The sequence below is a fragment of the Primulina tabacum genome, chromosome 3 (assembly GCF_025594145.1).
Source record: "Primulina tabacum isolate GXHZ01 chromosome 3, ASM2559414v2, whole genome shotgun sequence".
In the NCBI taxonomy this organism is placed as follows: Eukaryota; Viridiplantae; Streptophyta; class Magnoliopsida; order Lamiales; family Gesneriaceae; genus Primulina; species Primulina tabacum.
The window spans coordinates 13,341,363-13,352,546 of record NC_134552.1 but is presented as its reverse complement, the minus strand read 5'-3'; the positions used below and the strand labels follow the sequence as shown (position 1 = coordinate 13,352,546).

Sequence of the window (11,184 nt, the reverse complement as noted above, 5' to 3'; positions counted from 1 at the left end):
AGGAAAAAAATGAACTCCAATGACCATGGGCGGTTGGCAGGGGTGGTACATGAGGAAGGAGGAGCATCTGGACCAAATTCTAGAACCGAACGACGACGTGTTGGACCTCTTGCTAACCCCACTCCCTCTTCCATCATCACTTAATGTTTCAGATCTCTGCAATTCTATTCCATTTTTTGCTCTCATTCTTTCTTGTGTGTATATATATACCTCAATCTCTTTATCTTCTCAATCAGTAGTTTAACTCTTTGGAGTTTGGATTTTGTACACGTATTTTCGTATTGCATTCGCTTGATCGGACAGAATTCTCTACTTTTGCGTCTTGGATCGTTTGTTCGTTGGAATTTTACAAGGGAATGGAGGTGGATTCTGGAGCTGTGACCCCAGGGCAGGTAAAACTGTTGTTATGTTTTTCGAATTTTGGGCAGGTGATGGTTATTTCAGCTTCTCTTCTTGCATTGTTGGTGCATTTGAATTAGTTTACATCTCAGTTGTTTGATGTTGATAGCTATTATATAGTGAAGTTTTTAGTGTGTCTGTTTTTGAATTTTGATAGCTATTATGTAGTGACATCAGTTGCTTTGTTTGGTTATTCTTCTTAAATTTTTTTTGTATAAATCTGCTTTTGCTTCTTGCTTATCTCATTGCTTGTTAAGGTTAATCTTTCCTTGAAATATGAATCACTGGATATACTGTGAAATCATTACTTACGATATTTCAGGTGTCATTTTTGCTTGGTATTATCCCAATTTGTATTGCATGGATATATTCTGAGTGGTTGGAATATCAGAAGTCATCATCCCCTTCAAAAATGTAAGCGTCATTGTTTCTTTTGTCCTCTTCTTATTTACAGTCTACAGATTTTCCACATCTTGAAGCATTATTATAACTGGCAGTGAAATGTGTGGCTTTTTCCAAATCAGAAATTTAAGATTCTTTGAGAAATGGGAGGGTAAAGAATATTATTTTGCATTACATCTCATCTTATGGTACTGAGTTGTTTTTATGACAGAAGTCATTCAGATATAAGTCTTCTCGAATTGGAAAATAAAATTGATAAGGAAGATGATCGAGCTGTGCTGCTGGAAGGTGGTCTTGCTAACCCAGCACCGCAAAAGATGCCCATCCCGTCCATTAAAACAAACTTAATCAGGTGAGTGTGATGATTTTGAATGGTAAATTTGGAGGGGGTTTGCCACATTTAAGAAGTCCTTAAACCCTTTTTGTGGATTTCAAATTTTAGGTTTCTCACAATGGAGGACTCATTTTTGCTTGAGAACCGACTACTTTTGAGATCAATGTGAGTTTTTCAATTATTTTGATTGCATCGCATAAGGTTTCATATTGTGAATGATTTCAAAATCTCATGCAGGGCTGAATTTGGGGGAATTATATTTTATTTCTATTTGTGTGACCGCACAAATTTTTTTGCGGATTCCAAAAAGGTGCCCTTCATCTTTGTCCATCCTTTATTTGTTGGAACTTTTCATTCTTTTGTTTTAGCAATGTGTGCAGTAACATGACCCTGATATTATATCTTAGCATTTCATTGATATCTATTGTTCTTCAAGTATCACACAGAGATATAGACTATTATTCTTATTATCGACTATATTTTAATGTATTTTTTTCAACCTTTTAACTAACCATGTAAATGATCATAATAGGTCTATTGACTAAAGCCAAATTTCTCCTATTTCTGTTCGCTTGACTTGTAATGCATGTTATCCATTAATATTATACTCTTCCTCGGTCAGTGTAAGCTTATTATTAATTTTTCTTGCTGGACAGAGTTACAGTCGAGATGTATTCTTTTTTTTGTACATTCTTCTTATCATAGCTTCAGCAATGACATCTATCAAGAAACATAATGACAAGTCAGCGTTTTCTGGAAAATCCATACTTTATCTGAACCGCCATCAGACTGAAGAGTGGAAAGGATGGATGCAGGCAAGTATTTGTGGCAAACTATTCATAAATTTTTCTGGTTGAATACCAAGAAAGGAGAAAAAACAGAACAAAAAGTATTGCATTCAAGTTCTCTTTCTTAAGTTGCACTTGCACATAAATGTTTAAGCTCTCACTACGTTCTTTCTGCCAGATGGAAGTTGGGATTTTTTTCCTTGTCATCTGTCCACAATTATCTTCTGCTCATCAGAAATCTGATACTGCTTTATAATATTTTCATGCTGCCTGTTATTGCTATGCAAGTTTAATTTTTGCCTTGTCTATGATTTATCTTATGCTCAGCAGAAATTGGACAACTGTAGATCATTTGATAAGCCTGTGTAGCTGCTGCTGCTGTGCACTAACACACCTTGTGCACAAAGCCTTTGACAGTTGTATGCCTTTTGCCACCTCTTTTATAGGTTCTGTTTTTGATGTACCATTACTTCGCGGCATCGGAAATTTACAATGCGGTTCGTGTTTTGATTGCTGCATATGTGTGGATGACTGGGTTTGGTAACTTCTCCTATTACTATGTCAGAAAAGATTTTAGTATTGCTCGATTTGCTCAGGTGACATTGTAATCTGCTTTATATTTTTTCATTGAACTTGATTTTCGCATGTTTTCGTTTTACGTGGGATTTTGTTTTAAAAAATATGATTTGTTGCCTGTGCAGATGATGTGGAGGCTAAATTTTTTCGTGGCATTTTGTTGTATTGCTCTCAACAACGACTATATGCTTTACTATATCTGCCCAATGCATACTCTATTCACTCTTATGGTATATGGGGCCCTTGGGATTGGCCATCAATATAATGAGATAAGATCGGTGATTGTTTTGAAATTTTTTATGTGCTTCATTTTGGTTATTTTGGTGTGGGAAATACCTGGAGTTTTTGACATAGTCTGGAGTCCTCTGACTTTTCTGTTCGGTACGTAACCATCAGTGACCTTGTACTTTTTGGGGTTTCCTGTGGTAAATTTTTTTTATGTGATGAGTATTTAATCATAAATGGCCAAAAGAAGATAAATTTGAATTTCTTGTTTTAATTTCTAGTCTGAATCCTCGGCTACCTGATTGTTGTTTTATTTCAATGACAGGCTACAGGGATCCTGCCAAACCAGATCTTCCATTAATGCATGAATGGCATTTTAGATCTGGGCTTGATCGCTATGTATGGATCATTGGAATGATTTATGCCCATTATCACCCAAATGTAAGGCCGAAGAGAGAGATTAAAGTTGCTGATTGTACCTTCTATTATTATTTTTTTTAATCAATTTTATCCTTGTAGGTTGAAAAGTGGATGGAGAAACTGGAGGAGTGTGAGACCAAGCGGAGACGGACAATTAAGATCTCACTCGTTACAGTCGCCTTATTTGTAAATAATTTCATTCAAGAAACAGGATTCGATGATTCGTTTTTATTTTGAAATCTAATTTCCTGCTAATTTCCTATCTTAAGGTGGGCTATTTCTGGTACGAATGCATTTACAAGCTGGACAAGATTGCTTACAACAATCTTCATCCTTACACATCATGGATGCCAATAACGTGTGTATCAATATTTTTTCTTAGTTTATCTGCTTATTCTAAATTATTTTTCATTCTATTTGAATGTTAAAATTATTTTTTTATTGGGCCAGAGGCTTTATTGCTTTGCCTAAAACCATTAATTTAGCTTGCTGATCGATGGAAATGATCTCTGTTTTTTTGTCTATCAGTGTCTACTTATGTTTGAGGAATTTCAGCCAGCATATTCGAAATTTCTCTTTGACCCTTTTTGCGTAAGTTCTATTTTTGTTATATTTTTAATTCAAACTGTGTAGCTCTTTTCAGTGAAAAAAAATTTGCCAGGTTCTTTTTGGGCTAAAGCTAAACCCGGGGGTTGTTTTCCCATTTTTTTCTTGTTGTACCACTGTTTTTGGGTACCAGGTGGCTTGGAAAAATTACTCTGGAAACCTACATTTCCCAGTTTCATATCTGGCTGAGGTGTGTGAGTTTATTCTCTTGCTTGTTTGTCGATGTTTACTTATTGGAATGATTATTTGAAACAAATTCCATTGCTTATTCATGGACTATCACGCTAATATATTCACTTGTTTGCTTCTACTAATTTGATAAACGAGAATTACTTTTTCCCCGGTAGAAGGCATCTAAATTTTTTAGAGTTATCTATAAAATGTTTCGAGTGCAGGTTCCAAGATGTTTTCTTCTTGTTCATATGAAGAATTAGGGAATTGTGAAATTTTCCACGACAGCTAACACAACTAAAATAGTAAAATTACATGGCTAACAAGTTCCCTACAATATGCAGATCAAATATTCCAAATGGACAGCCTAAATGGTTGCTCTGCTTCATTCCGGATTATCCATTACTTAACTTCATGCTCACCACCTTCATTTACATCTTGGTAAGTAAATTTCTTTTTTGTTCCAATTCTTTTTCTTTCTTTCTTTTTTTTTATTTACAACTTGGGGGAGACCGGGAGAGGGGGTTTGGGGTTTTGTTCTCACAGGGTTTGAACCCTGGCCTCTCCCAATCCCAGACTGTGCCCCTTCGCCTTGCTAGCTGTTTTGTTCCAATTATTCAAGTTAATGACTGATTAAATGGTCCTCGCCTAATGGAATTTCTGTTTTCGATGTTTTCACCACCGCAGGTTTCTTACCGGCTTTTTGAACTGACCAATACATTTAAAGGAGCTTTCCTGCCCACAAGAGACGATAAGAAGCTATTTTACAATTTTGTTGCTGGAACATGCATCTGTGTGTGTTTATATTGCATCGCTTTAGCCCTTCTCCAAATCACTCACTAACATGGCAGGTTAGTTCTTTATCCCTGGATGATCAGTATATACTGTATAGTTAGTGATGAAAACTGTTGGCTTCACAGGGTGCTTAAACACGCTTGAAGCTAGCTACTAACCCAGGATTCATTTCTCAGATTCAAGTGTTTAACCAGAAAGTGCCTTAAGAAGTGAAAACTTTTATCTGGCGAAACCATTAGAATTTTGACCTTGTAGTTATTTTGTTGGACGAAATGGCTGAACCATTAGACATGAAACCATTAAAGGTTTAAACATGGCATTAAGATGTGTTGAGACTTTGCTTATGTGCAGGAAAATACTATCTTTGACTTTGTCGATGGGTGTGGCTTGTGAAGAATTTCAAATGGTTCATGTTTTAAACGGAACCACCATTCATTGTAGTTCCATACTTTTGTGATTTTCTTGATTTACCGATCCCTTTATTTCCGCTCTTGAATTCATGCATGATTATTATTTTTGCAGGCATTTTCTGAATAAAAAACGTGAAAGTGGAGCTGTTAAAAAAAAGATATTGGTTACTATAGAAGTGGAAAAAATACTTGGACATTATGGTTATAGGAAAGGTCTTGAACTACTCGAGGCCAGAGCTTTGTTACCAATTTTGTGAAGCATCGTCACACGGTGTTGCTTGATTTTAGTTACTGATAGTAGATGAAGTTATTAGCTCGGAAGTAAAGCAGAAAAACTGATAGGAAAGTATGCTCCAGAAGGTTTATTTCCACGTTTTTTATTCTTTTAATTCTGTTGCAGTTCCGGTAATGATGATCCTCCCCTCTCCCTAATCACATGTTAATGGATTTGGGTAAACATAGTTTCATTTATTTCTAAAGCGTTTCGTGATACCTGTGGATGGATTGTTGGTGCTACTTGTTTCTGCTTGATTATGTTTGAAAATTAAATGTCAATATCTGTATGATTTGAAATAAAATTAGGTTGTGTTTGATTATTTTCAAATTCCTCGACTATGGATGTATAAAATTGAAGTGATTTCAAATTCACTTTAGTAAAGTATGCAATTTCAATAACAAATTGTGGTGAATTTCTGATACTGATACATATGTTATTTGAACTCCATCAATCAAGTTTTCCCCCTATCAAATTCGTTCCTCCTTCTATCCATCAAATTTGTCAAAAACAATGTTTGGACAAGGTCGACAATTCACACAAATTCGATCTTTTCGAAGGTAGGCTTCGTGTTACGAGTCACTTTAAAAAGCTTGAGTGTCAACTTAATATTTTGTGCTACCAGGTTGAACTATCAAGTTAAAAGTAAATGAAACGTATTAAATATCCATTCCATTTTCCGACATAGGCAAAAATGCATTTTTTAAACCCCTTAATTGATACAAAATTCGAAAATAAATTTGTTTTGGCCTTTAAACTTCAACCCAATTTCTTTCGATTCAAGGTTGCTTTTTTAATATACTGACGGAAACTTCAAGAATAGCTCCCTAGTGCCTTTAAACTTCCACCCGATTTCTTTCTATTCAAGATTTCATTTCTTTCACTTGCTCAATTTTGTAAGATGATGCATTCAATCCGGTCGATGTATTATCTCTATTTCTATCGGTGACAAATTGGTGGTGATACCTGCTGACACTTGATTCGTTGAAGTTATGGATAAAACTACAATTAAGCAAGCTTGAAAAAACTCATTCAGATTCAACTCAAAGATAGCTTCGTGTTTCAATAATTCACAAGTTTAGTTACAATGGAACAATCAAATTCATTTTCCAGGAGTGAAGTTTGTGGCATAGGCCCATGCATTGTTGTTCACTGGGTCTGCAAGATGGTCGGCGAGGTTCTCCAATGGACCCTTTCCAGTCACGATAGCCTGCACGAAGAATCCGAACATGGAGAACATGGCAAGCCTTCCATTCTTGAGTTCCTTAACCTTCAACTCAGCGAATGCCTCGGGGTCGTCAGCAAGACCCAATGGGTCGAAGCTGCCACCTGGGTACAGTGGGTCGGTGACGTCGCCGAGTGGTCCGCCGGCAATACGGTAGCCCTCGACAGCTCCCATTAGTATAACCTGGCTGGCCCAGATGGCCAAGATGCTCTGAGCATGGACCAAGCTTGGGTTGCCCAAGTAGTCCAGTCCACCCTGGCTGAAGATCTGTGAGCCAGCCTTGAACCACACAGCCTCACCGAATTTAACACCGTTGCGGGACAAGAGCTCTGGGAAGACGCATCCAAGGGCTCCGAGCATGGCCCATCTGCTGTGGATCACCTCCAGCTCACGGTTCTTGGCGAATGTTTCAGGGTCGGCCGAGAGTCCAGCGGTGTCCCACCCGTAGTCGCCGGGGAATTCACCGGTGAGGTAGCTGGGGGCCTCACCAGAGAATGGTCCCAAGTACTTGACGCGGTCAGGGCCATACCACGGGCTACCGGATGAAGCAGGCTTTGAAACAGTCTTCCTCATTGAGATCCTCCCTGTGCCGGTGATCTCAGAAACAGATGGTGATTTCACCGCCTTTCCGGCCAAGGTCGGGGAAGAGAGAGCCATTGTTGATGAAGCCATAGCTGTTCAAGGCCGGTTGCTGATTGTATATGAGGAAATGTGTAATGTATTTGTGGTTGATTTCCCTCTGGGATCTCAAAAGCTATTTATACAACCGGGCTCTATCTTATTCTTTATCTTCGGAGATCAAATGCTGTTTTATGATTGGTTGGGGTTGATATTAAACGTCCATTTGGAAAGTGCAATATCACCACTAGATTTTTTCTTGAACAAAAATCTGAAGATCCGTCCCTGTTTGTTTTTGCAACCAACGGGAGTTTGCCAAGTATGCTCTTGATGTTAACGATGAATTTGATCCACAAGTGATCCACGGCTGTGTCTTGCAATTCCAAAAAAACAACAGAAAAGAAACACTAAACCAAAAAAACAGAGTGGAGTTACGTTTATTAACTTTTTGGCCCTTAATTTGGTGTACTAATAGGCATCAATTAAACAGAAAATGACGCGCTACTCTACTCATTGAAAAATGGACAAAATTTCATAAATCATTATCGAAAACTTTATTCTATTTTCATACTTTTATAATATTAATATATATATATACATATATTATTTTTACATAATTAAAAGATAATCTTATTATTATTACGTATATACTTAAATTAAAATTTTCCATTTATTCAAAATTTTATGAAAGTATATAGATTTTATTAAATTCTAAATGAATTAGCAATCAAAGCGGTAAGCCTAACCTTAAAAGTTGTCCAATTTCTTGATTTTGCATTTTTTTTTAAATTCTTGGCTTATTTTTAATTGAAAAATATACCCCTTAATCACTACTTCACTGGTCTATGCCACCCCTTAGGCGTGAGCAAATCTTCAATTAAATTGAAATATTCGACCCGATATATTTAATTTGAAAATTCGATTTATTTAATTAAGAAACTTGTTTTTTTCAAATTTTTCTTAGATAAACTAATTTATTAAGTTCAGTTTCGATTTTTTTATATATAAAAATTGGTTAAATTGAATAAAAAAATTTCAAATAAAATCATTTTTATTAATAATAATTTCTTCGGCCGTAGGTTTGGTGGATGACAATTTCGACACGATCTTATAGAATTGAAAATTCAAAAAATAATAATAAAATTTCTAGGGTCACATAATTACAAGTAAGTTAAATTTCTAATCAAAACTTGACCAAAAATTGCTTGAGACGATCTCACGGGTCGTATTTTATGAGACATATATCTTATTTGGGTCATCCATAAAAAGTATTATATTTAATGCTAAGAGTATTACTTTTTATTGTGAATATCGTTAGGGCTGACTCGTCTCACAGATAAAGATTCGTGAGACCGTCACACATGAGATCTACTCTAAAAACTTTAACAAAAAATTCTACTTTTTTTTTTTAATAATTTTTTTGAAATTTCGAAACTTAATAATTCGGCTTGATTTGTTTAGTTTTGACAAAAAAGATAAAAAAATGATCGATTCAATTTGGTTAGAGAAATCAATTTTATTCGATTTCACATAGTTTTATTCAACTGATAATCGAACAGACAGAATGCTAAAAAATTATTTGTTGCTTCAACATCCATGAAGCTCCACGATGAAAATATACGAGTCTCACACCAAATAAATGGTTACGATCGCACACCCGATGGAACATAGAAGTCCCGATGCTCAACCCGCCGGAATATGTGTGCGCACCCCTATCCTCGTTGGTTGGAGGCAATCTGTAAGTAGTTTATTGTATCCATTTGCAAACTTGGCAAACTACTATTGGTTTAAAAAGGAGAAAACTCACCTGTCCTTGAAATCTGTCCAAATATGTATGATTTTGTGGATAGAACAATTGGCAAAATCAACTCCTCAAATGCCACCAGCCAATGATATTACAGCATCTGATCCTCAACAACAAAAATTTGATAGAGCCCAGTTACTATAAAAACCTTCATGTGTCTCGAATACACAACTCAAGCCACAAACACTACTTCACATTAATCTTGCAGTACATAGCTATGGCTTCATCAACAATGGCTCTCTCTTCCCCGATCTTGGCCGGAAAGGCGGTGAAATCACCATCTGTCTCCGAGATCACCGGCACAGGGAGGATCTCAATGAGGAAGACTGTTTCAAAGCCTGCTTCATCCGGTAGCCCGTGGTATGGCCCTGACCGCGTCAAGTACTTGGGACCATTCTCTGGTGAGGCCCCCAGCTACCTCACCGGTGAATTCCCCGGCGACTACGGGTGGGACACCGCTGGACTCTCGGCCGACCCTGAAACATTCGCCAAGAACCGTGAGCTGGAGGTGATCCACAGCAGATGGGCCATGCTCGGAGCCCTTGGATGCGTCTTCCCAGAGCTCTTGTCCCGCAACGGTGTTAAATTCGGTGAGGCTGTGTGGTTCAAGGCTGGCTCACAGATCTTCAGCCAGGGTGGACTGGACTACTTGGGCAACCCAAGCTTGGTCCATGCTCAGAGCATCTTGGCCATCTGGGCCAGCCAGGTTATACTAATGGGAGCTGTCGAGGGCTACCGTATTGCCGGCGGACCACTCGGCGACGTCACCGACCCACTGTACCCAGGTGGCAGCTTCGACCCATTGGGTCTTGCTGACGACCCCGAGGCATTCGCTGAGTTGAAGGTTAAGGAACTCAAGAATGGAAGACTTGCCATGTTCTCCATGTTTGGATTCTTCGTGCAGGCTATCGTGACTGGCAAGGGTCCACTGGAGAACCTCGCCGACCACCTTGCAGACCCAGTTAACAACAATGCCTGGGCTTATGCTACAAATTTCACTCCTGGAAAATAAATTTGATTATTGAAACTGTACTCAATCGAGATTATTTTGTTGTTTAATTACTGTGAATTATAAGAATATAATGCTTTTTCTGAGTTAGATCTGAATTATTTTTCCTGTTTATATTCTTTGTGAAGGGAACTAATGAATTTGCTCGACTGCACCATAAGCAGAGATTTCACTGTCGTTCATCGTCCGGCGTTTAGAACCATAGCATCAAAGTTAATTCAATGAAATAACCTCAAGGAAAATCTGTTTTATGAACACAGAGATTAAACAACGATTACATATACTCACACACATATGACATATCCATTCGTTTAGCTTGTGCAATCATCATTGATATTTGAGTTAAAAAATCTCGTATAATTTTTATCTTTGGCCTCGAAGTTGATCCTGTCGTCGCATAAATACATGGCGGATGCAGCCGACCCTTCACTTTCGAGGTTACAAGGTCGGGGCATCATACATAGAGAACGAAGGGGAAAATGAGGAAATCGGGGTCGTTGGAAGTGGTTTATGGAATAAAAAGGAGTGGATTATATTTTATTTTTTTATATTTTATTAAACTTATTTAAAATTTAATTTTGTGGATAAGTTTATTTAAATTTTAATTTTATTTTTATATATAATAAAACTTAAAATTTAATTAAATTTATAAATTTAAAATATCTGCGACCTACATCTCACTACGTTCTTTTCAATCTTTCTGGTTCTTTTTGTACCATTTTTTTCATCACTATTTTTGTCAAATTTGTTTGGTTTCTCACTGTACACATTGTAACAATGAGTTTACAAGATATTGGTTCGGAAGAAATCCAACGAGACAATCAACTTATTATTTTGATTTTTACCATCCTTTTTTTATTGGGTCGAGCTCTACTCATGGTTAGCATATTCTTCGAGTGTAGATCTATTTGTTGGTTTCTTGTTCGACATGCTGTTCATCCTAAATAGATCAATTTTGACACACAGCACACACACAACGAATTTTGGGTCGAAGCTTAACACTGGATCGAGTTATTCACATCTGGGTCGACCTCGACCTCGACCCCGACCCCGAGCTTGACCAGGATGTAAAGAACTCGACCCAAGTGGTGGGTCAAGGCATTGGGTCGAGCCTCGACACAATTTTTT

The 11,184-nt window shown here is 37.3% G+C and overlaps 3 protein-coding genes across 4 annotated transcripts; 2 read left to right on the top strand and 1 right to left on the bottom strand.

Moving 5' to 3' along the window:
- Positions 1–3: 3 nt before the first annotated feature.
- On the top strand, positions 4–5,616 carry LOC142540559 (protein REDUCED WALL ACETYLATION 3-like). 2 transcript variants are annotated; one of them, XM_075646810.1, is made up of 17 exons: positions 4–392; positions 722–813; positions 1,016–1,153; positions 1,244–1,300; positions 1,373–1,445; positions 1,792–1,950; positions 2,370–2,519; positions 2,625–2,880; positions 3,050–3,165; positions 3,244–3,330; positions 3,414–3,502; positions 3,673–3,735; positions 3,884–3,940; positions 4,266–4,362; positions 4,609–4,772; positions 5,068–5,128; positions 5,239–5,616. In XM_075646810.1, the coding sequence occupies exons 1-15, from the start codon at positions 357–359 to the stop codon at positions 4,762–4,764; spliced, it is 1,626 nt and encodes a 541-aa protein (XP_075502925.1). In that variant the 5' UTR covers positions 4–356; the 3' UTR covers positions 4,765–4,772; positions 5,068–5,128; positions 5,239–5,616. The 2 variants fall into 2 exon arrangements, with proteins under 2 accessions (XP_075502925.1, XP_075502924.1); XM_075646809.1 differs by having other exon boundaries at positions 1,013–1,153.
- An 802-nt stretch (positions 5,617–6,418) lies between these two features.
- LOC142540557 (chlorophyll a-b binding protein 21, chloroplastic) lies at positions 6,419–7,371 on the bottom strand. Its single transcript, XM_075646808.1, has one exon. The coding sequence runs from the start codon at positions 7,295–7,297 to the stop codon at positions 6,503–6,505; it is 795 nt and encodes a 264-aa protein (XP_075502923.1). The 5' UTR covers positions 7,298–7,371; the 3' UTR covers positions 6,419–6,502.
- A 1,835-nt stretch (positions 7,372–9,206) lies between these two features.
- Positions 9,207–10,146, top strand: LOC142540556 (chlorophyll a-b binding protein 21, chloroplastic-like). Its single transcript, XM_075646807.1, has one exon. It carries the CDS (start codon positions 9,265–9,267, stop codon positions 10,057–10,059), a length of 795 nt encoding a protein of 264 aa, XP_075502922.1. The 5' UTR covers positions 9,207–9,264; the 3' UTR covers positions 10,060–10,146.
- Positions 10,147–11,184: the final 1,038 nt, after the last annotated feature.